General features: G+C 36.7%; 1 protein-coding gene across 2 annotated transcripts; it reads left to right on the forward strand.

Moving 5' to 3' along the window:
* LOC141833082 (putative serine/threonine-protein kinase PBL19) lies at window positions 1-25,227 on the forward strand. 2 transcript variants are annotated; one of them, XM_074720480.1, is made up of 5 exons: window positions 1-268; window positions 727-1,223; window positions 1,871-2,131; window positions 23,746-23,868; window positions 24,323-25,227. In XM_074720480.1, the coding sequence occupies exons 2-5, from the start codon at window positions 825-827 to the stop codon at window positions 24,854-24,856; spliced, it is 1,317 nt and encodes a 438-aa protein (XP_074576581.1). In that variant the 5' UTR covers window positions 1-268; window positions 727-824; the 3' UTR covers window positions 24,857-25,227. The 2 variants fall into 2 exon arrangements, with proteins under 2 accessions (XP_074576581.1, XP_074576582.1); XM_074720481.1 differs by having other exon boundaries at window positions 774-1,223.
* The last annotated feature ends 283 nt before the right edge of the window (window positions 25,228-25,510 follow it).

Here is a 25,510-nt window from a genome sequence, read left to right on the forward strand (position 1 = left end):
CTTGTCGCCCATCGATGACTGCGACCGATCTGACTCTGCCAGCCAAGTCCACCCACTTCCGGAGGTTGAATTCAGTCAAGAGCAGCCATTTTTGAACCTTTCTCCCCAAGTCGCAGGGGTGGAAAGAGATGGGCCTTCCGCTCCTGCTTTGTTTCGTTTCCCTCTACTGTGATGTTCAAGAGCCGTAATCTTCGAGAAGCACCTACGATCGGTGGTCCTCCGTGTGCGTGTGGTGCAAGGCGGAGATTGCCGCAGAAATTTGACTCAGGTGACTAATTTATCTTCGCTTCTCTTTCTCTCCTTGTCACGCTTTGTTTCCTTCTGTTTATTTCCATGTTTCCGCTCTCGCGCTACTTCTTGTTCTTCCACTGCGACGATCGACGAAGGACGAATAGTTAGCACTTTTTTTTTTGTCTGGATATCGTCTTCATTTTGCTGTGGCTCCATGTTTTCCTGCCCCAAGCACCCAGTTTGCTGAATTGTTTCTTCTGTCTTCCTCTCGTTGCGTTTGTTCTTCGGTAAACTTCGTTTTCATTGTCTGCTTCTAGAAATCTTCAGGTTTGCTTCTTTTTCAAACATCTTTGTGTTATTTTGTTTTTCGTAAAGGACCCGTCTTTATTTACTTCCACTTTCATATTTTTTCCCTTTCCAATCTTCGTCGCGCTTTTGACAGACTTTACTCACTTCTGTTCGTTTTCTTGCTTCTCAATCCTTTGTTATCTTCAGATTCTCCAATTTTCTTCCACTCTCGTTGATGTTTTTCCTCTACAAAGTGTGTTAGAGACCTTCTCTTTAGCTTCCGAAGATTTTGCCCACTTCCAAGAATGGGGTGCTTCAGCTATTTCAAAAAGAGATACATATCTAGAAGGCCCGGGGTTTCCTCTCCCATCCAGGGAACAACGCCCATTTCCTCACTGATGTCCACATCAAAAGATGCCACGGGCATGTCAGAGGATTCAGCAGCTGTGGAGCAGATGAGCAAGTCCACTTTCTCTGCGTCCTCTCAGAAAAGCATACCTGAGTTGTACGAGGAAAGAGGGGCACAGAACCTTCGTGTTTTTGAGTTCAAGGAGCTTAGAAATGCAACTAACGACTTCAGTAGGCTGCTCAAGATTGGTGAGGGTGGGTTCGGAAGCGTGTATAAAGGCTATGTCAAGCCTCCCAATGGGAAGGGAGATAGCACCATAGTGGCCATCAAGAAGCTTAATCCACAAGGCATGCAGGTACTTGTGCTCAATCTCAAGTGTTTTATAGCGTCATGCATTCTTCAACCATAGAGTTTTTGTTGGGAGAAAAAAGATCCAAAAATAAGTTATTATACTCTGCATTTTTCATTCAGTATATGCCACGTAACTTAGGCAATAGGCTTAAGTTGTAGTTGTGATCCAGATTTATTGTGCATGAATATGCACATACTGAGCTGCATGGTCAACAGGTAATGGGCATGCAATCGAGAGCTAGTTTCATCTACTTTGGCAATGAGCTGCATGAATGTGCACATAATGATGCCAAAAGTGACAAAACCATTATTTGGCAAAGAATGAGATTTCCATGCAGGATAATGTGACAAAAAACTCAGTGAAGGATATAGGATCTTGTGATTGTTTTATCATTTGAATACTTCGAATTTTACTTCACATTGATTTTTTAAAATGTATCTTGATTTATTGTTCTATAGCATTAACTGACTTCTTCTGTTGTATTTATTTTCTGAATTTGATGTAGCATTATTTATTTGCAGATGTTTTCAAGAAATTGTTTCACCTTCATTGAACTACTTGAAATGTTATTGTTACCTTTGTAGATTATTATTATTATTTTCTTTTGTTCTTAAGTAGATCTTTTATGACATTCAATTTGATCTATCTAGGGTCACAAACAATGGTTGACAGAAGTGCAGTTTTTAGGTGTTGTGGAACACACAAATCTTGTTAAGCTTATTGGATATTGTTCTGTGGATGGTGAAAGAGGAGCACAAAGGATGTTGGTCTATGAGTTCTTGCCTAACAAAACTCTAGATGACCACTTATTTAACAGAGCTTATCTCTCTCTTCCATGGGCTATAAGGTTGCATATAGCCTTAGGTGCTGCAGAAGGGCTGGCATACCTCCATGAGAGGATGGAAATTCAGGTATCCCTTGAGAAACCATTGTTCTCTCTTATATATGTGAAAACACTGTTCTTAGTGCTAATTTGATGAAAAGAAGCTACCATGATGTTGTCAGAGAAGTGTGATTATATTTGGAGAATCACTTAAGTCACTTGAATGTACTTGGCCAGCTCTATTTGTTGTCCATAATATACCTAAATTAACAAAAATGATCTTTTGCTTGGCTGTAGTCCTGAAATATGCACTTCCACTTTCGTGATTCCACAAAGGAATTATCAAATATTGTTGGTTTGATCTAGGAAAAGAACTTTCTGCAGTATTTCGTTTTATTAGGAATTTTTTGTGCCTTTTTTGAAAGTTAATTTTCCCCTTTAGAAGGGAATGGTTGGGTGGAGAAGCTTTCACTCTTGAACTGCGTACATAATTCCAAGTGGTGCAACATTTTGACGCTTAAATAAAAAAATAGATCTGAATGTTAAATAAAAAAAATCTGAATAGAGGGAATTAGCTTGTATTTTTCATACTTGGTTCATGTATTTATTGGCAATATTTTTTCTTGTTCAATAATTCCAAGTGGTGCAACATTTTGATGCTTAAATAAAAAAATAGATCTGAATATTGAATAAAAAAGAAATCTGAATAGAGGGAATTATGTTGTATTTTTCATACTTGGTTCATGTATTTATTGGCGATTTATTTTTTTTCTTGTTCAATAACCAATGCAATAGCATGGTACACCTCTTGGTTGTCAAAATTGGTTGAGATCAGATGGTAAAAAAAATAAGAAGCTAAGTACTTGTCATGAGCTTGAAATCAAGAATAAAGTCTACATTTCTTTTAGCAATAGGAGTCAACCAAAATCTAAGGATAGATTATATGAACCTTTTACCCCTTGATATGCTGCTAGGGAAATTAAACCTACAAATATAGTTAAAAAACGAATTTCCAATGAGTACCTAGTAAATCCAATTGGACCCAACTTATTGTGGGTTCTAAAATGTATTATTTCATAATTTTTAGATTGGGTTAGGGTGCACCGAGGAATGAAGAAAGACTCTTGTGACTTGGTGCATATGCATGCAAGATCTCTATTTTCAATATATGCTTTTGATTACTTGAGGTGGAAATTTATGTTCTAATTGATTTGTATGCTATAATTGCTGAATTGTTCATGAATCCTAATATAGAGATTGAATGATATGGTAAGTGTTTAGTACAATTTTGGTATGTACTTGGCACATGCCATGGCTACCTAACACTTAGTATCACTAAAAACATCATTATGCAACATACAACATAAAATTCTTTGGTTTAACATCATGTCATCATCCACGGTTTCTTCTAGGGATTCATATTTGCTTTCACTCCCATTGAATTAGGAAGTAAGTTTCATTTTTGGGTTTTTATTCATGTTCTATGACTAAGACACTTTGTAGGCATTTGAATGCTAGGTTTCCTCTTTCACGACAGCTATAAGATTGTGTATTGGGGTTAGGGTTAGATCTCTCTATATTCTCTAATTGTGGGAGGGATGACATTTCTTGGGTGAGTTAATAGCTTTCCTGTTGAGATGTCTTATAGGATGATGTGGTTTTAGTGGAATGGGCTTGCTAAATGGCAATGATTTGTTCAAGTTCTAGCTTTGGGGTAAATTTTTAATAGTCACCGAAAATAATCTAAGTTCTCTTCAGAGGCTTAAGTCTATCAATGAAGTGAACACATCTAGGGTCTTCTCTATCTAGTTAGTAGGTAAGTGAACATTGTCACAATGCATGTGAAGTTCCTTGTTAGTAGGTATTCTATCACACTTAGGGATGATTATTTCAAATTTAACTTATTATATAATTGGTCCTTAAAGTACGTGAGAGAATATTTTTTGTCATTTCATTTCATTTGGTAATGGGTTGTAGTTTGTGTTAGTTTTGATTAGCTTGGACATTTTGCTAAATTTTTTTAACAACTTCGTCGGGCTTTATTTTGACAAATTATACTCGTTCGGTAGAGGTCATGCGAAGCCAATAAAATAACTCTCGATTTGGCCAACTAGTCAAGAAATGCTTTTAAATCTAACCTATTGCTAAAGGGGCATTCTTTTTAATGCTTTTAATGATGTTTCTTTTCTCTTACCTAATTCTGTGTCTATGGTTGTATTTTGGAAAATAGATGTCATTTTGATGTATGTATCAAGGGTCATGATGCAAAATATGTTTAGGTGAATGCATGCTTCTTGAATGGTTTATATTTTAGAATTTTTCTGTACCCATATCTCCTAGTTGTCTAACTTGTTCTTTAAATTCTTAAGCCACCCACTTGAGTTCTTATAGTTTAATTTTTAGGTTGTTACATATAACTTCAAGTTATCTAAGACCTATTATCTATATCTCTTGTAGTGGATGTTGAATTTATACATGCGTAATTTAAAATTTTGATTTAATAAATTATTACAATGGAAGCGTAATAAATAAATTTATTACTAATTACGCAAAAACTCATCCAAGGAAACACAGGCATGCAAACATAATTGTAAATAAGACATAAACAATTTTATACCTTTTGAATGACCCGGAGCGGAAACGGTATCAACTAGCAACCTTGAGCAAGGTTGTCTCTACTTGTATCCACGCGGAGATTTCCTCGAGACGACTTCTCTAAGTCACTTGTCGTGTCTCCGTTGCGATATTAGTTGAAGAGAGGAAATAAGCGATTCGAGAGAGGACCTACGGTCCGATTCTGTATCCGGCGGCTTAAAACAACCCAACGATATGAATCGGTTTGAACGGAGGGGATCACGCCTTCGTTTGAAGGTCGTATGGTTTGTTGTTAAGGAGCAGCGAACTAATATGGTGTGGATGTTCTAGCGGCAATAATTGCTTTGAAACAAAATCAAATCGAAAGGAAGAAGCGATACCTTTCGGTGGAGAAATAACCGTTGCTTCTCCTTGTGTTCGTTGTTTCCATCATTGATTTACAACTTCCTTTGGCTCCGGACCGACCGACCCTTGGGAGGTACTAATCCTTGAAGGATTAGAAACCGATGGTGAGCTTTGAAAGAGGTTCTTTGGCCGACGGCAACAAGAAGCCTTAACAAAAGTGGGCGGCGTCAACTTGAGAAGGGGTTTGCTTAAGCGGCGACAAGAGGAGAAGAGGGAAGTTTGTTTTGGATTTTTAAAACCTAACAATTAAGTTTTTAATGCTTGTCCATAACTCTTCATAAGAGATATATGTATAGGTGTTTAATAGAAAAAACTTCGTTAACAAATATTAACAGAATCTGTTAAATCAAATTCCTATTGTTTAGCCTCAATTTTGGTTCAAAACCAAACTGGATTAGTTTAAAACTAAATCACCTTTAATTAAAACCAAACCAATTTGATTTATAATTAAACCAAAGAGGGTCCACTTTGTCTTCAAAAGACATGACCCATCCGCGCTTCCTTTCCGATAAAATATCTTCCATATTTGTCCTTTGTCTAGTCCAACTAGACTCAATCTCTCTCGATTTGAGAATCCAATTCTTAAACTCGTTTTATATCTCTTGGAGAAACTCGTAGTGCGTGTGACCTTATAGGTTTCTGGTTTATGTTGGTCGTCCATAATTAATCATTAATTATGGATCGATCATGAGTGACACCTAGTATATTATGATCCCTAATTAATTGAAAAATTATAATTGATTCCAAAACTACTTTTGAACCCTTTAACAGCTACAGTTGATCGTGCCTTTGTTCTTTTCACCATCTCATATTTGCGTAGTTCAGGATATGGTATATGTGTAGTCCCCACTAAGTTGACTACGTCACACCTAACCTAAGCTGTAGTTTCTTGTCCCGTAGATTCAAGTTACTCAAAATAATTGTCCAAGAGAACTATCTTCTTGATGTGTTATTGCTTTGACCAAAAATTTACGAGTAACATGTTGGGATGTATACTAAAAGCCTAGCTTTTTGTATAAACATCTATATTGAAATAATTGAAATGAGAATCACATTGGTCAAATGTCTGCATTTCTTATGTAATGCAGTTGTTCACTTAATTTATATTGTAGATAACATGGTGTGTGGTGCCACACGGAAGATCATGTTATCTGTTCCTTATAAATTATAAATAGTAGCTCACAACCAAGATGGATAGGGACAAACCATTGGAGTGGTTGTAGTGTAATTGGTATTAGTTTATCTTGACTATTAAATTACACTAGTACACTTTGTGTATATTGAGCAGGACCATTTGAGGTCGTTCGATTTATACTGACTATATAATCGAACTAGACCTCAGTTATTATGGACGTGCATGCTCTTAATCTCGATATAATAACAAGCACATATACTTAGTATGTATTTCTTTAATTCATCAAAGCATGAGATTTATTCGTTAAATCAAAAGGCCTGATGAGTTGGGAGATAATGCTATGTATATGGTGTGTTGTTGATTATAGAAGGAAACTGTGTCCTAATATTTAGGCTGATGATGTCCCCTTGAGGAGCTCATAAGGATTATCATGTAAACCCTGCAGGTGGACTTAGTTCCGCATGATAATAAGGTTGAGTGGTACTACTCTTGGATTCAGAAGTTAATTAATTGAGTTGTCAGTAATTCAATTAATTGATGGACATACGATATCTTAAACACAGAGAGATTAATGCACTCATAATAAGAAGAAACTCATATTGTAATATGGGATTGGTGTGGTAGTTCAATAATAACCCTTTAGTGGTATGGGTTATTATTGATGGACTTGAGTTGGGTGTTCAGGGAGAACACAGGAAGCCCAAGCCCATCAGGAGGCCAAAATCAATTTCTCCTCTAGGTCCCTGTTGTAGCCTCTGGATAAAGCCTCGTATCTACCTGAGAGAATTCTGTAAGAATTTCGGTTAGGAAGTTCTGTTAAGAATTTCTGAAATTCTGTTAAGAATTTTTCTATGAAAAATTCTGTTAAGAAATTTTTTATGAAAAATTCTGTTAAGAAATTCTATTAAGAATTTACGTTATGAAATTCTGTTAAGAATTCTATTTTTTCTAAATCCTAAACAAAATTTTGTTATGATATTTTCATAGAAATTTTGTTAAGAAAATAACAAAACTTAATTAAGAAATTTTGTTAAGAAATTAACGAAATTTTATTAAGAGATTTTGTTAAGATAATAACAAAATTTAGTTAAGGAAATTTATTAAGAAACTAACAAAATCTTATCAAGAGATTTTATTAGATTTTTTCTAACAAAATCTGATTAAGAAAAGTTTGTTAGATTCTTTCTAAATTTTCTAGGATGGCAAAGCTATAAAAGGGAAGGATAGGGAGAGGCAAGAAAAACAACTTAATCCTTGTTTTCTTCCACATAGCGTCGATGCCCACCCTTGGATCTTCTTCCCCCTTCTTGTGCTAGGGCTGGCGCCCAAGCACTTGCCTTCTCTCTTCCTTGCTAGGGCCGGCGCCCAAGAGAAGAGGAAGAAGAAGAGAAGGAAGAAAGGGAAGAGGAAGAAGAAGAGGCGCCACCTTCATCTTGTCCCTCTTTTCCTTCTCCTAGGACCGACCACATCCTTCCTCTCTATCTCCTAGGGCCGGCGCCTCTAATCAAGGTTTTCCTTTGATTAGTGGCGGCTTGAAGAGGAGAGGAAGAGAGGTAGAGAGAAAGCCTTGGTTCTCCCTTGGTAGGTGGCGGCTTGGAGAGGAAAGGAAGAAAGGGAAGAAGAAAGGAAGAGGAAGAAGAAGAAGCTTCTACCTTGAGTTCTTGCCATCGGATTAGAAGAAAGGAAAAGAAGAAATTGGGTGGAGTCATCTTGGTAGATCGTTGCCCACACAACATCCAAGAAGAGGAGAGGAATACAGCTGAAGATCAAGAGGTCTTCGGGTAAAGTACAATCATCTGCACAACCTACAAAGAAGAAAGGTACAACTATTTATTCCGTTGCATAGTTGTTTTATTTTTCTTTGTATGGATCATGAATACCAACACAAGAGTCCAATGATCTTATGCATCGATCAAGCACATGGTTGATCGAATATGAGGGTTGCTTGAAAAGGATCCGTCTCCGGAAAATTTATTTTTTAGCAAGAATTGAACGGAGCGGAATTTCAAGTTACCAACATAACAATCTTGACAAGTAGCCATAAAGTATATGTCTCCTAATTAAAGGAGTGGTGAATTCTCTATTAGCTACTCAAACACTTTCGGACACTTCGACTTATACCTAATCATCTCGGATTTACACTTCCGTAGAGACGCTTGCTTGAGATGTCAAAGTATAAGTTTCCATAACCAATATGATTTGAATACCTCAAGTCGGAGGAAACTTGCACTCGAGCTGCAATGAGATCTTTATAGACATTCATAGAATCACATGAAATCTCATGGTAAGTCACTCTCAATGAACTAGTTACCCTTAACCAACATCTATATGGTAACTCTTAATATCCCAATGTTTCTAGCTAGAAAAGATCGGCTACTTGGCAAAACCAAGGAGTCTAACATATGCTAGTCTTATAGAATTGACGATATCCATCTCATCAATTCATCGACTAGGGAATATTTCAATACATAATTGCATATGTAGAGATACCCACTAATTGTGATCCAATCACAATTTCTTTCATGTTATGCATTGTATTGTAGACATCAATAATTGAGTTTAAGATCAAATCAGAGAATGTATACTCAAATAATAATTTTATTTATTTAATAAATAATTCAATATCTAAGGTGATTGTCTTAGGACACCTTTTAAATTTAACAATGAACTTTCTCTCCGTAACATGGTTATCAATAGATACATAATAAATTTTATCAAATTTGTAACACTAGTAAACTAAGGATAAAAGAATACGTTTTTTTTCTTTCAGAGGAATGAAACTATAAAGGTATGATCGATAAATAAAGTCAGTTTTTGGTAAGTGGGGGAAATTAGGTTTTTGAGAGGAAATAAGTATCGAGGTGATGAGAGTTGATTATGTCAACTAAGTTTGTCACACAAATTGTAGGATCGTTGGACGTGCTAGGGGCAGGGGGAATAACGCATCTCGCTTACTTGCTTGTTTCAGCGTGTTTCTATTAGGGTTAGTAGGTAGTGGACTATATAATAAATGAAAGAACAAAGAACGACATAGAGGTTTACTTGGTTCCCAACCCCTCGGGATTAGTAGTCCAAGGCCTATGTTCAAGAGGTGTTTGTTCACTAAGCTTATTTCCTTTTTGGAACTTTTTCGGAGGCGAAAAAATCCCTTATATGTTTGTATCACAATCACAAATAATAATAATGTAAGTGCATATATATAAAATACAAACAATGTTCTTGTTGAACCGAATTGGAAGTCTTGAGTGCCGCGACACTGCTCCTAACGCTTCTCCAGTTGTAGATCTTTGAGAGAATTCTCGAGCAAAGCACAGAAGGAAGAATGATATTAAATTGTTGTTTTGAGCCTTCTGCCTTCGTCTCCCTTTTATAGAGTTGGATATGTCCTTGTTCGATCGATTGAAAACCTTATTTGGTCGATTGAAAACTTAGTTAAACTCTATATAAAGACCGAGCATCGAGATCTCGTCTCTATCAAGTTTTATCGATCAATTGAACCTCTTATCAATTGATTGAACCATACCTAGTCTCCAGAACCTGGACTCAAGCCCAACTTGGACTGGCTGGACTTATCTGGTCGACTAGATCGGGTTTCTGGTCTCTCGGACTGGTCTTCCAGTCGCCCGGACTGGCTATCCAATGGACCAGACCGATTCGGGCCCAATTCTATTCGAGTCAAGTCCAGACTTGGTCCAGCTTTGCCCGGTTGCGTTTGTTTGCTCTCCGTTTTGCTTCTAGTTCTATGTTCCTGCAAAACAAGCATATAAATATGCAAACAAGCATATAAATATGCAAACAAGCATATAAATATGCAAACAAGTCTAAACTGTAGTCTACCTGACGTACTACGCTTACCTTTTGCTCAGAGTTTACTCCTCCAAAACTTTTACCAAGGGTTCACTTCCCTAGGATTTTCCATTTGCTCGGAGTTCACTCCTTCAAGACTTCTCACCATCTAAAGTTCACTCCCTTAGGATTTTTCCTTTATCAAGCATCCGGTTTCCTCGATCTACTTAGACTTGCCCCAGACATTAGATCATCTTTGACTTGCATAGACTTTCCTTTTGCTAGTCAACTTTGACTTGATTAGACTTTTTCTTTGCCAATCATTTGGTCTCCTCGACTTGCTTGGACTTGCCAATTATCAGATATCAGATTATTCTTGACCTGCCTGGACTTTCCCTTTACTAGTCATCTGATCAATTTTGACGACTAAATTTTTCACTTAACTCACTTCCAAACATCTGGTCATGTTTAGATCAACCTTTGGTCAAACTTTACTAGACATAAGTATGTTGTCTATATTGTCAAATATCGAAATCATGGAGGTTGATTGCACCAACACAGATGACTCAATGATGTGGATTGGTGTCTTCTTCCTTGAATGTGTAACCATAGCAAAATCCTCATTGTTTCCTCATGGTAACTATAGCAACAATAAGTTTCTGTTTTGTTTTATTTCAGAAAATGATTGAAAAAAGGGAAGGCCAAGGCTTCATCTTGATGTGGAAATCATGACACTGGAGTGGATGACAACGATGGTAGAAGTAGTAGGGAAAAGGTGGTTAGGGAAGTAAATCAGCTAGGTGTTGTTACTGGCCAACGTCAAGCATGGCAGAAGGCAGAAGGAGGTTATACGCACTATTGTAAGAAACAACAGGATGAGGGTTTGCAGGCTATGTAGCAGGCAGTGATGAGAATTGAAGGAATTTCGGTGATGCTTGATGTTACGGTGCAAGGGAGGGTACAATCTTTTCTCTGGTAATTGAGGATGAGAGCAAGATTTAAAATTTCGAATCATATCGGAGTTTTGGTTTATGATAGAAATGATATGGTTTTGGTACTATATCGTGTCGTGTCGAGATAGTTTCGATACTTTCTAAATATAAAATATATTAATTAATATTTGACTACGATATATGTTTATTTTGAGTTAGATTTGATATTATCTTGTGAAATATTTGACCCATATTGAATAAAAGTTGATTTAGGATTAATTGAAATTTATCAAGTAAATATGACACTATCAACTAGGTTTAAACTGGATTTAGTTTGGATTTATTATGATTAATTTAAAATTAAATTAAATTTATATATAAAATAATTTAATTCATTAATAATAGTATATTTTATAAAATTAAAAATTATATTATATTCTTTTAATCTTTTTTTAATATTTTGTATTCTTCATCTTTAAAGTGGTTTTTTTTATTGACTACTTTATGGAAGCATGAAGGAAAAAAATTAACCTTAGATGAATAGGAAAAAAAATTTCTTCCATTGATGAATGCCAAAAAAATTAATAGAAGGAAAATAATTTTCAACGGGAAAAATAAAAAAAATACAAAATAAGGAAAAATAAAAAAAGAAAGGAAAAAAATAAGAAAAAGGAAAATTTTATTTTAATTATTAAAAAAAACTAGTTGTTGCAAGGTCATGGTGGCCCTCGCAATCCGCCGCGAGCTTGTGGTGACCGCTTACCCACCGCATGGTCGTGGTGGCCCTTGTGCCTCGTTGCGTGGTTGTAACGGCCTACTGTGAGGTCACGACGGACCTCACGGCTCAACGCTTGTGGTGTCGTGGTAGCCGATAGGCAAAATGGTAAATTTCGCCCATACCATGGACTCAAGGGAATAGTCTCTCAAGCTTAGATCAGACAAAGGAAACCACAAGGTACCAAAATGAATGTTGAAGGGAATCAGGGAATAAAAAAATGCAAAAAAACTCATAACTCTTAAATTCATTTCATTGAAGAGGAAAAATATTATTAACTAAAGATGATGGAAAAAAACATTAATTTTTGTAAAATATGACTTAGGCATTCCCAAAAAAAAAACTCTAGCAAACTTTACAAATAAATCTAAACAACTTTTAATGTAAACATTTAAATACTTTTAAGTAAAATTTACAACTCTAACTAACTTTGTTATGAATCTCTTTTATTTTGGTAGGTATAGACTCATGCTTGATATACAAAGTTGGATGGATCACCCAAAACATCTAAGGGTCAATTTGGCATAAAATTGGGTTTCTAAGATTTTGTAGTGTTTAGTTGTAGTTGCATGCCATCTCATAATAATACTTAATACCTCCAACAAAACCTTCAATTAGGCATTAGGTATATCTAACCATTAAGGGGCTCCAATGTCTCAAGTCTCTAGGTATATAGTGTCTAACCATCATAGACCTATATTATTTCTAAGACCATCTTATCTCAAGTTAAGGCATTAGGAAGTATAACCTCCACATATTACAATATCTCTAATTAGCAAATATTATAATCGACACATGCCCAAATTCCTTATAATGATTTTCATGATCTCTAGTTAGGTGTCCACAATATCTCCAAATATTAGATAGTACGAAAAGCATGGTTTTAAGTGTCGACACCACGACTTCGTGACGGCCTCCTTGAGGTCATGTTGGCTGTCGTAACTCCGCAGCCACATTTGCGAGGTCGGAGTGGCTACTGCGACCCCACGATCACCTTTGTGGTACAAATATACACTTAGATGACCAATAAATATTTCAGCTAGGCGATGTGAAACTATGATAAATACGCACATTAAACGAGGAAGATGAATACCAAAGAAGACTTGGTTAACAACGATAAAATATGATAATTTTTTTTAAAATATGGATAATGATAAAGTAGGAGATAATATCCAATAAAATAGAAGGATACATATATCCAACTTCACGTAGTAGCATAAAATTTGGTTGTTGTTGTAATTTTTTATTTTTACTATTTTTTATTTTTGATTTTAAACAATTTTTTTATTTTTTAAATAGATAATTCTTTCCTCTTATTTTTTCCCTTTATTTTTTCCACTCTTTCATCCATTGATTTTTTTTCCTCATTAATTTTTTCCTTTCTTTATTCATTGATTTTTTTTCCATTTTATTCATTTACGAAGGTAAATACAGAGAGAAAAAATCCCTTTTTATCGGTTTTAAGGATGGTTGATTTTTTTTTCTTTCCTTCATTTTTTTTTTCAAAAGTAGAGAAGAAAAAAGCCTCTTTAAGGATGATTATCTTTTTTTCCTTCTTTATACTTCCATGAGGTAAAAATAGAGTGATCCAGTTTGAGATCAAGGGATGGGTTAACTCCAGTTGGATCATCTCCTATCAGGTTGGCCGCTGACGAGTCGGCTTTCAGCGAGTCAGGTTCTAGCAAGTCGGCTTCTGGCAGGTCAGCTCCTGACTGGTCGACTTCTGGCAGGTCGGTTCTTGGCAGGTTGATAAGACCGTTTTGTCGCATTATGATATCAAACATAATTATCGAACCCCCTAACTCGTGCAATATACGGTTGACTCAGATCGTCTCTCTCAAAGAATGTAGTCGGTAAATACTAATCTCAGGATTAAATGTTATTGTTTTGGGATTTTGATATTGTAATGGGGGTTTTGTTGTTGAATTGCTAAGACTAGCAAATGAAAATCATTTTAACCTAATCTAAACTACTTGCATCCAAAAGAATGACAGAAACTTAAAGGATTAAACGAACCAAGCACTGTAGAAACTAACAAGTGAAATGCATTAACAAAAATAGCAAAGGTATTGTAAAGGAAATTAAGACAAACACATTGCAAGCATAAGAAACAAAAGGAAGTTAAGACTAAAGATAAAGGAGCTCTCTTCGATCGTGATGGATGATGCGAAATGATGCTTGCGGATGAGACGAAGTAGGGAAACCCCCCGCGCCTTTTCTTCCACAAGTGGAGTCATACACGGAGCTAGGAACCCCAAAGCCCTAGATGAGATGGCTCTCTGATGAGGAAGGGAATCCCCGTCTCCTCCTCGTGAGGTGACTAATGGTGGTGGAGATGAGATGGCTCTGTCGACGGTGAGATGACGATGGAGATGACGATGGGAAGCCCCTTTTGTCTCTTCTCCTCAATGGATGAAGGAAGGTGATATAAAGCTAGGAATTCCAAAATTCTGATGGATGAAGATGGAGTTGTTGATAGATGGAGATGATTGTCGGAGATGGAGATGGATTGAGCGGTGGAACAGAATGGAGGAGATGACAGAGGAAAACCGCTTTCATTTCTCCTCCTCCATGGTGGCGTGCGGTGGAGAGAATGAGGAAGAAGATGACTTAGATCTGGATACCAAATGGAATGATAGCCCCCCAAGAGATGAATCAGCTGCTTCAAGAAGTGAACCGCCACCACGCACCACGGCTGTGCTAGGAAGCACTACCATGCCGTGTTGGCTACTGAGGTGGTGTCCAAATCTGGTTTCAGGCTAGGTCACGACCAGGCCATGTCAAGGGACACGGCCAGGTCATGTTCCCTACTGTGATGCGCTCTAATTACCGATTGATTTCTCCTTTGAGTCCTTGCAAAACAAGGTACATTCACATTTCAGTAATAATGTAGTTAATTAGAAAGGATTTGAAATAAAGCTCAAAATATATCCTTGTTCGTAAGACATGATATAAATATGATTTTAAGCATACACAAGGATTAAAATATTAAACATGAGAGCAATAGTAAGACATAAACATGTTGGTTATCATGGGTTGACGCTTAGCAGGTCGGCTCCTAGTGAGTCCGCGCCTAGCAAGTCGACTTTTGGTAGGTCAGCTTCTAGCGGGTCGGGTCGAGACCTCCATGGAAGTCCTTTGAGACTCCTTGTTGAAAGAAATTTACAAGAGATGAGAAGGGGGGCCAGATGTATCTTTGCGCGGCCCCTCGGACGCTCAAGTCTGTCTAAGAGAAAAACGAGGCCTAATGAAATAAGATAATAGAGTTGAGAGTTATTCGTATCCCTTTTCCTAGTTGATACTGCTATCTTATATAGAGAAGAAGGAACCAGTACCCAGTGTGCGGACGTGCCCAAGTAACTGTCGTGCCTCCTTTATTGGGCGACATTGTGATTGGTGGTGGCAATATTACTCACCCTTGTAACCGACACGCCTTCCCTCATTGACGCATTATTGCTGGTGGTGGCAACATTACTCACCCTTGTAACCGACGTGTCCTTTCCTATTCCTGTAACACACACTGCTTTATAACAACCGTCCCTTCTTTCATTGAAGCCCTTCAACTTTGTAACTGCCATGTCATGTCTGTACTTGATTTTATTGAACTTGCTTTGGAGATGACTCGGGAGGCCCTATTGGGGAATCGTCCCTAGACTGAGTTAAACTTGGAAGAACTAGCCCGACTTATTTCGAGTCCACTGCAATCCAAACTAATGAGGATTGAACTTCACCGTGAGATGGCCTCGGCAGAACGAGTCCGACTTGATTTGAGCTCGCCATGAGTTAAGCCGACCTAATTGGAGTTCTGTCTTGACTCGAACTTATCAGGGTCTTAACTCAGACTAATCAGAGTCTATGTTGATCGAATTCTTGTCATACCACGTGGCACCTATATCCTCTCCACATCATAAGCATCCTCTTCAAGTTTAGTCCAAAGAGGACACTGACTAACTAGATAGTTGTGTTGTTGCATCAATGAAATTGGAATTCCTAACATTAGGGCCTATATGGTATACACTTATTGAAGGTTGGAATTGCTTTATCACGCTATCTTGGTTGAAGATACTACTTTTGTCGGCTTGTCAGTTATCCAATGCCCGCCCATATTACCTACGATTTACTTTGGGGACCTGCAACTCCTCTATCATACGCAAACGTCATGTCACCTGCCAATCTTATCATTCTGCTATGGATTCCGAGAACCACCTTAAGCCTACCGAGCCTCATTTGATGACACTCGTCGAGGAGCCTGCACCTCTACTCTAGATCGGACGACTTCTTGCAACCATTAATTTTTTTATTTAACAAGACTAAAAACTTCTTAGTTAACACCATTTGCGAATTTGCAGCCCTCATCCTTTTCCTTTTTTCAAACTTGAGCGCTTGACCTTCTGTGTTCTTCCTATTCCAGCAAGTTTCTTTAGAAAGTCTTCTTTCTCATCCCTTTCATCTTCACTGTGAACCTTTCTTTGCTTGTTTCATCATGACTTCCCCACTCTGGTTTGATGTCACCCTATCAATCTATATAGAGATCAATAACTCCGCTCTTCGTGCCACCTTCAACATCCCTTCCGATCATTGGATTTGAACCTCGTTCCTTTGAATGCCCTCATCTACCACTCAATGGCTACACCACCTTTTATGGCCAAATGGTCGGCGGACTTCGATTTCTCTTCCATCTCTTTTTCGAGGCAGTGTTCTCTTACTTCCACATTCCGCTTCAGCAAGTCCTCTTCAATTTTTATCATCTTCCTCTAATATCAATCATCTTTCATTACTTCTAAGAAGAGCGAAGCCGTGATCTTTTACTTCATGACCTAACCTTCCAAATTTTTGGAATAGTATCCAACCTTCAAAAAACATGGGAAGACCCATTATTTCTTTATTAAACCTCCTTCTCCCTTCACATGGCCTACTGACTGGTAGACATCTCGTCACCTGCCAATCTCATCATTCTGCTGCGGATTTTGAGAACCACCTTAATTCGACAGTCTCATATGACGACCCCGTCAAGGAGCCCGCACCTCTACCCTAGATCAAATGGCTCCCTATAACTAGTTAATATTTTTTTTAACAAAACAAAAAACTTCTCCAGTCAACACCATTTACGAATTTGCAATCGTCATCCTCTTCCTTTTCTCAAGCTTGCGTGCCCAACCTTCTATGTTCTTCTTATTCTGGCAAGTTTCCATCGTAAATCTTCTTTCTTATCCCTTTCATCTTCACTATGAACCTTTCTTTGCTTGTTTCATCATGACTTACCCACTCTGGTTAGATGTACCTTGTCAATGCATACAGAGATTGATAACTCCGCTCTTCGTGCTGCCTTCAACATCCCCTCCGATCATCGGATTTGGATTTCTCGTTCCTCCGAACGCCCTAATCTTCCACTCGCCGACTACACCTCCTTTTATGGCTAAATGGATGGCGAACTTCGATTTCCCTTCCATCTCTTTATTGAAGCAGTGCCCTCTTACTTCCACATTCCACTTCAGCAACCGACTCTAAACTCCTTCTGACTCCTTTGTGGGGTTGTGATTATCTTCAATTTTTATCATCTTCCTATAACACCATCTTTCATTACTTCTTTTACCCTAAGAAGACCGAAGCCGAAGTCCTTTACCTTATGGCTCGACCTTCTTCCCAATTTTTGGAACGGTATCCGACCTCCAATAAACACTTGAAGACCCATTATTTCTTTATCAAACCTCCTTCTCCCTTCATATAGCTTATCGACTAGTAGATAGAACTTCCGGCTCAACCCAATTTAGGTTGCTTCAAAGAAAACCCCACTTGTCAACAGATTGCCACTTACATTTTGATATCAACTTTCTTCTCGAGGAAGATCTTTTGTTTCATTTCGGTTTAAGTCCTATGGAGACAAAACTCATCCTTCCACTAGGTAAGTGCTTTGAAAAGTTTGTCTTCCTTCTGTGATGATTGACTCATGTTGTCTTCACCTTCTTGCAGATGATAAAATGTGTGTGCTACCCTCAACAAAAAAATAAAATTGACTGTAGCCGACATCACTCTAATCTCTATTGAACCAAGTCCTCTCGCCAACCCGAGTCCTTCTCCCGAGACGAGTCCTTCGCCATCCCTACTTCCCCAGAATATTTCCTTAGGAGAATCTGAGGCACTCCTATGCCTCGCAAAAGGGGCTGGTGACTGATACATTATGCTGGTCTAGCTCCTCTTGACTATCGCCAAGTTTGAGTTCGATTCCTTCTTCACCACCTTGCCCTGGATCACGTACCTCACCAGTACCTACGCCATCGGCATCTGCACAACCCTTGTCTGCTCAAGTGGCAACACCTTTTGGCCTAAGTTCTTCCCCTCTATTAGGAACCACCTCAGGCCACCATATTCCCCCACGAGCTAGATCTCCACCTCCTACTAGCTCATTGGTCACTATCTAGACAATCAAAGAAGAGGCGGTGTAGAATCTTTCCTTGGTGGGCTTTTTGATAATGTGGCTATCTTCAACGTCAAGGTGCTACTGTCTCTCCTATTGATGAACTCCTTAGTTTCACACTACTGGCCTATTCTTGCTTTACACCTTCTGACCACTCTACAGGAGCTCATGACTCGTGTTTCCCGCTTGATCGAGGATTACCGTCAGATGGCCATGCAAGATGTCGAACATAGTGCACTAATAGAGTACCAAACTCGTGAATTGGTAGAGGTCAAGACTAAGTCGGTTCATTAAATCGGGTAACTGAGTAATGTCTCTGAGCAATTGACCACCCGAGCTGAATTGGAGGTGGTCATAGTTGGGCATCAGGCAATGCAAATGAAGATAGTCGAGGAGGGAGATAGAAGTGAATTATTGGCGACTATGCTAGAATGCACCAAGGAAGAATTGACCAACCATAAGGTTGGTGAGGAAGGATATTGGTCGAATAGGAAGAAAGCCTTTGTTAGTTTGCTGAGTTCTTCTAATTGCTTGGTGCATGTTTTGCCTCTCTGTTCCAGCATGATTATAAAGGTGCTATAAGACAGTTTAAAGAAGTCGATTACTCACCTGGTGAGCCTCAATGAACTTCTTGGATCTTCAAGAAATTCTAGTTAACATTCCCGATGATTAGCTAGTGGATTAATTGTTACCCCTTGTATCGGACTTTTTTGAACGATATTGTAATGTTAATAGGGTCTTTTCAGAACTTTTGATATTTTTGTGATTTCCTGTGTCTTAATACCTGTGACTTCTTATGACTGAGTTGAACAAACCTCACCCTTGTTGTACAAACCTTGCCCTTACGGGCAGTGATCAGAGGAAAGAATAGCCTTACTAACTGGATTGTCACCGCGTTAGTAGGTCTGCAAGGACCTGCATCTAGATCCACATGACAATCACCTTTGGGAAATGGAAACGATCTCATCTTGCCGTCTATCCTTGGGAACCTGTAAAATTACCCATCCAAATCCGCTTGTTGGTTCATTATTGGTTAGGCTTTTTGTTCGGATCCATTTATTCATTCCCCATTAAATCTTTCCTTTCGAGGAACAGCATAGTCATACCACTAAAATCTCATCTTGGAAACCATTGATTCTATTGCCATAAATGCAGATGTTATATCTGCTGTCAATCCTATCATGTCCTCACGATTCTCCAAGAGATGCCCTAATTCATTCAATGCCGAATCTGATGAAAACCTCACGTATCTTACCTTTGATCGGACGACTCCCAATTGCAACGGCTTGAATTCAAAACTAGACTTTCTTGGAGCTTGATCATTCAGACGTCATCTTCCTTCACTACTTCTAGCCTTCTGCTTCCTCCGAACTTCGGTGTTTTCCTTTGACAAGTTTTTTGTGTTTTTTTCTAGAATGACGTTCGACATTTATATATTCGCCATATGCATTTGACTGTTATCTTTATTTGTTATCCTTTATGCCCCCACTCTTGGCTAGGAGGCTTTCCATGACACCATTTACAAGTATGATGTGTCTTTTTACAATAGTTGCATAATAACTTATTACAATCACAAGCTTTGATTGTGTTGTAGTAATTGTTTCTATAAGTTGACATTTTTATAAGACAAAACTTGTGGAAAAATGAGCGACAAGGAAAATGAGTAATGAAGGCCGAGCAACAACAACAACAACTAAGCATTATCCCATAAGGTGGGGTTGACTATATATGGATCCTTCTATGCTATTGGGCTCTATCTCCTACTATATCATCATCTATATTTAAATAAATTTTATCTTGTTTTATTGTTGCCAACTAAGTCTTTTTGATCTTTCTTTTTCTTGTTTGATAGTTGTATTTGTCATAGTTTTATATCGCCTACCTGGTGCATTTATTGGTTGTCTAAGTACATATTCGTACCATCTTAAAAGTATCTCTCAGAATTTTTCCTAAATAAATGCAATTTCAACTTTTTCTCTAATGCTCTCATTTTCTTATTTTGTTTATCCTCGTATGACCACACATCCATTTTCACATCTTCATCTCTGCAACTCTCATCTTCTGCTCATGTGTTCGAGTCATAACCCAACATTCAACGCTATATAACATAACAGGTCTAACCGTTATTTTATAGAACTTTCCTTTAAGTTTAGATGTATTTTACGATCACATAAAACACTCGATGCTCTCCTCTATTTTAATCACCTTTAACCACCCTACTTGTATTCTATGTAAGACATCTCTCTCAATCCCTTCATCATCTTGCAAAAATAATCCTAAATACTTAAAGTTCTCAATTTCAGATAATTCGTTATCTCCAATCTTAACAATTATCTTGTTATGTCTAATATTGCTCAACTTAAATTTCATATATTCTAGCTTTACTTTACTAAGTCTAAAACCCTTCACTTCTAGTGTTTTCCGGTCAGATTCTAGTTTAACATTTACTCCTTCACGTGTCTTATTTATCAAAACAATATTATCTGCAAACAATATGTACCATGATACTATGTCTTAAATGTGTCCAGTGAGTTCGTCCATGATTAGTATAAAAAAATAGAGATTTAGGGCTGATTCTTGATGTAATCCTATCTTTATTGGAAATACTTCAGTTAATCAACTTGAAGTCTTCACTCTAATCGCTACATTCTTGTACATATTCCTAATTATTTCAATATATGTTACACTAACACCTATGTTTTGTAGAATTTTCCATATAATTTCTCTTAGAACTCTATCATAAGCTTTTTCTAAGTCAATGAATACCATGTGTAGATCTTACTTTTGCTCCCAATACTTTTTAATTAGTTGTCTGAGAAGATGTATAGTTTCTATTGTCGACCTTCCAAGTATGAATCCAAGTTGATTTTCGGTCACCATGATCTCCTTACTCTCTTTTCTATTATTTTTTTTCAAAGTTTCATAGTATGACTCATTAGTTTAATACTCCTATAGTTTGCATAATTTTGTACGTCTCCCTTATTCTTATAAAAGGAACTAGAGTACTAATCCTTCATTGATCAGATATTTTTTTAATTTTAATATCATATTAAATAATTTTGTAAACTATTCAATACCTTGTTTCCTTAGACACTCCTATACTTCTATCGGAATATCATATGGTTCAACGACTTTTTCATTTTGCATCCCATTTAAAGTTTGTTTTACTTTTGAAGATTGAATTCTACGATAAAAATTTAAATTTTTATACTCATTTGATCTACTTAAATTACCTAAGTTAAATTGATCAGCTAAACCTTCATTAAAAAGTTGATTAAAATACCTCTTCCATCCCTCTTTTATTTCTTCATTATTTACTAGTACCCTATTGTATTCATCTTTAATATATCTTATTTGGGTAAGATCTTTGTCTCTCTCTCTCTCTCTCTCTCTCTCTCTCTCACTTTAGCTATTTTATAAATGTCTTTTTTTCCTTTTTTTTGTATTCAATTTTTGATATAACCATTCAAAAATTTCATTTTTAGCTTCATTAACTATTTTCTTAGCCTCTTTCTTGGTTATTATATATTTTTAAAAATTTTTCTCGTTCTTACAAATATATAATTCCTTATAGATTGTTTGTTTTGCCTTCACTTTCTCTTGTATTTTCTCATTCCATCACTAAGATTCTTTATTTGGTGATGAATACCCCTTTAACTCACTGAATTCACTTTTAGTTACTATTTTTAACTTTGATATTATCTTATCCAATGTCGTATTAGAGTCATCGTATATTTCACCTAATATTTGTATTTCTACATTCTCCTTAAATATGTTTTACTTCCCATCCTTTAACTTCCACTACTTAATTATAGGAGTCGTGTATATTTTTTTTATTAATATTATGCTTGAAATGTATATCCAATACTACGAACCTATATTGGATAGTTAAACTTTCTCCAGGGATGCCTTTGCAATCTATATAAATTTTTCTATTCCTCTTCCTAATCATAAGAAAGTCAATTTGCGATTTATTATTTCTATTTTTAAACATGATCAAGTGTTTTTCGCTTTTTTTTAAAAAAATGTATTAGCTAATATAAGACTATATGCTATCGCAAAATCTAATATAATTTTTCCTTTATTTCTTGTTCCCAACCCATAATTCCCATGCACAAGAATATTCTATATTTTTCACTCCGACATGTCCATTTAGATTGCCTCCTAATAAAATTATTTAATTTGACGAAATATTTTGTAATACTTCACTAAGGTCGTCTCAAAATTATGATTTGACATCTTCATCTAATCCTGCTTAGGGTGCTGCTATACACTAATTACGTTCATAGTTTCTTTCTCTACTACTATATTGATAGTTATAATTCTATTTCCTTTTCTAACTATTCCTATAACCTTATCCTTTAATGAACTATCTATAACAATACCCACGTCATTTCTTGTTTTACTCTTTCTTGTGTATTATAACTTAAAATCCGAGTTTTCTATCATCTTTGCCTTTTCGCCTATCTATTTTGTCTTTTGTAAACACAAAATACTAATTCTTCTTCTAATCATCGTATCTATTACCTCCATTGCTTTACCAGTGAGACTTTCTATATTCCATGTTCCAAATTTTAGATTATTAATTTTTCTATAATATTTATTCTTATTCAATCTATAGTGTGAGAACTTTTGCCTATGTAATACTACATCTAAGTTCTCATGAAGATGTAGCGGTTTTTGTCGATACGTTATAGTTGGATTTTGCAACGTCGACTCTTGCATATTTATTACTGCTCCTAGTTTTGGAGATATAGCGGTCCTTGCCGAGACATTATAATTAGATCCTACAACGCATTCCTTTCGGGGAACAACGTAGCATTAGTACAATAGTTTAGTGGATTTATTCCTTGAGTATTTGCCTTAGTTTAATGCTGGCTGACAACATAATGCAACTCTTCTCCTTTTCCCGGGCTTGGGACCCGCCATGATGAGGTCAAGCAAAGAGGAAAAACGAGTAATGAAGGCCAAGCAATGAGGAAAAATGAAGACTAGTAACTAGGGAAAATTGACAATGAAGGCCAATCAATTGCAAAAATTTTAGATATGAAGGCTAGTACAAGAAATATGTGGTAAAAAGTGGAGAAGAGAGAGGTCGGATGCTTACTTGCAAAGGTAGCAGGTAGCGTTGATCAACAAGGGAAAAGAATGAGGCTAGGGTTAGAAGTCTTTAATGGCTACGACGAGAGTGAAGATTAGGATTTAGAGTGATGGCTAGGGTTTGAAGAGATAGATGGGATTTGATTTGATGCGATATTGGAAATTGAAAATTATTATTTAAAAAATTGTCAAATACATGAAATATTAACTTCTATTTATAGATGACTTATTCTTCATAATAAACTTTTCTAACCAAATATCTTAAAAATTCTAATAGACTTTTTAAAACTAATGAGACTTTTACAAAATCATGTTTTTCAACAAAATGAGTACACTTTTTTTCTGCGTCATTCACTTTTCACTAGTTTCTTTTGGTCACTGGCTCTCATCATTGTGGAATATTATTACCTTACATATCTGAATTGGTTTCTGGATTTACCTCCAGCAACACATTGTTGTCTATCTTGGACATCTTTCTTCATTATTATTATTGAACAGATGTGTCATGATTATTTTAAGCTTATCCCACTTTTTTTTTCTCATCTCCTTAATTCAACAGGTCATATACCGTGATTTCAAAGCTTCAAATGTTCTATTAGATGAGGAATTTAGACCAAAGCTTTCAGATTTTGGCTTAGCAAGAGAAGGACCATCAGATGACCGCACTCATGTAACTACAGCGGTATGCCCCGAATCAAAGTTACCTGTTTCATGATCATGAGATCACAAATTTTCTTTGTTTTATGTAGCTTGCTTTACCTGATCTCCATATGAATATGAAACTGTGTTTATATCCTTTTAAAAATAAACATGTTCCATGACTTGCATAGTGGATAGGGGATTGAATAAGTTGGAAACTACTTTTGTATGACAAACTAGTTTAACTGGACCTCTTTTGTCGTGTTGAATTCAAGTAAATATCCTCCAGATTGTTTTATGGCAGGCGGAAGTCATCAGGATGAATTTGTGCAAACCCTAAACCCTTAAAATAACGTAAAAGCTTTTGCAGAAAAGAAATTGAGCACAAAGGATAAATAACTTTTTCTCTTACAAATTTTCTACATCGTCTGATATCTAATTCCCTACAAGTAGAATAGTGTAGTAAATAATTTATTTATTTATTTTGTGGTGATCAGGTGATGGGTACCCATGGTTATGCTGCTCCAGACTACGTAGAGACTGGCCATCTCACAACGAAAAGTGATGTTTGGAGTTTTGGAGTTGTTCTGTATGAGATCCTTACAGGCAGGCGCTCCGTGGAGAGAAATCGTCCCAGAAATCAACAGAAACTATTGGACTGGGTGAAGCAATTTCCTGCTCATAGTGGGAAGTTCAGCATGATGATGGACCCCAGACTTGAGAACAAATACTCACTTAGGGCTGCTAGAGAAGTTGCTGTGCTAGCTGATTTGTGCCTGTCAAAGTTTGCTAGACAACGCCCAAAGATGAGCGAGGTAGTTGAGAGCTTAAAACAAGCAATGCAGTACAAGGATTTGGATGGTCAGGTGGGTGATGTTGAAGTAACTCCTAGCTTGGACTTAAATGACAATACTGAGCAAGAATCTGGCTTAGCATCGGCAAGAAGACGAATGCTTCATCTGGAAAATCTGGGGAAGAATGTAGTTGGTGGGAGAAAATTTGTGCTAATGAAGCCTGGAAATCAAACATGAGGCTTTAGCTGGTCGGTTTGCTATAACAAGTCATCTGCATCGTACCTACAGTTCAGAGGTTATAGTTTTGGATATATAATATAATAAGGGAGTAACATGGAAATCTTATATGTGGCTTGGAATCGACTGGAAGACGATTGCTATGTCTGGCTGTGCTGGGGAGAATGAAAATATTTTTGCCATGGAGGATTTCTAGGTCGTTAGCTTAGCTTATCGTGTTTTGGATGTCAGATGGAGGTTCTCTTCTCCCACTGTAGATAATGTTGGCTGCAAAAGTAGTTCCGGGCGAAGTATTGAGAGTTTAGTTTAGTTTAACAAAGTTCTTTGTGCAACTTTTCCAAAATTTGCAAGAATGAGCTTTGCTTTTTTAATGAAGGCTGCAATGTGGTTCTTCAAATGATGACACTTATACTTCTACTATTGGTTAAATCACTGCAGGAAAAATATGATTTAGTGATTTTTTTTTAAAAAAAAAATTGATGAAAACACATTGATATGAGTTGTTAGTATTTTTGACAATGCTTTAAATAGTGTCACTATAAAATACACATCCCATTGTCAGGTGTTTTAGTCATGATGTTTTAGTGTAGACAAATATAGAAATTTAGATTAGTATCGTATGACATTTTAGCATCTTAATTAGTGTCATAAATT

The sequence above is a fragment of the Curcuma longa genome, chromosome 8, assembly GCF_044706935.1.
Source record: "Curcuma longa cultivar G26 ecotype Majalengka, Jawa Barat chromosome 8, ITB_CL_G26_1.1, whole genome shotgun sequence".
Lineage (NCBI taxonomy): Eukaryota > Viridiplantae > Streptophyta > Magnoliopsida > Zingiberales > Zingiberaceae > Curcuma > Curcuma longa.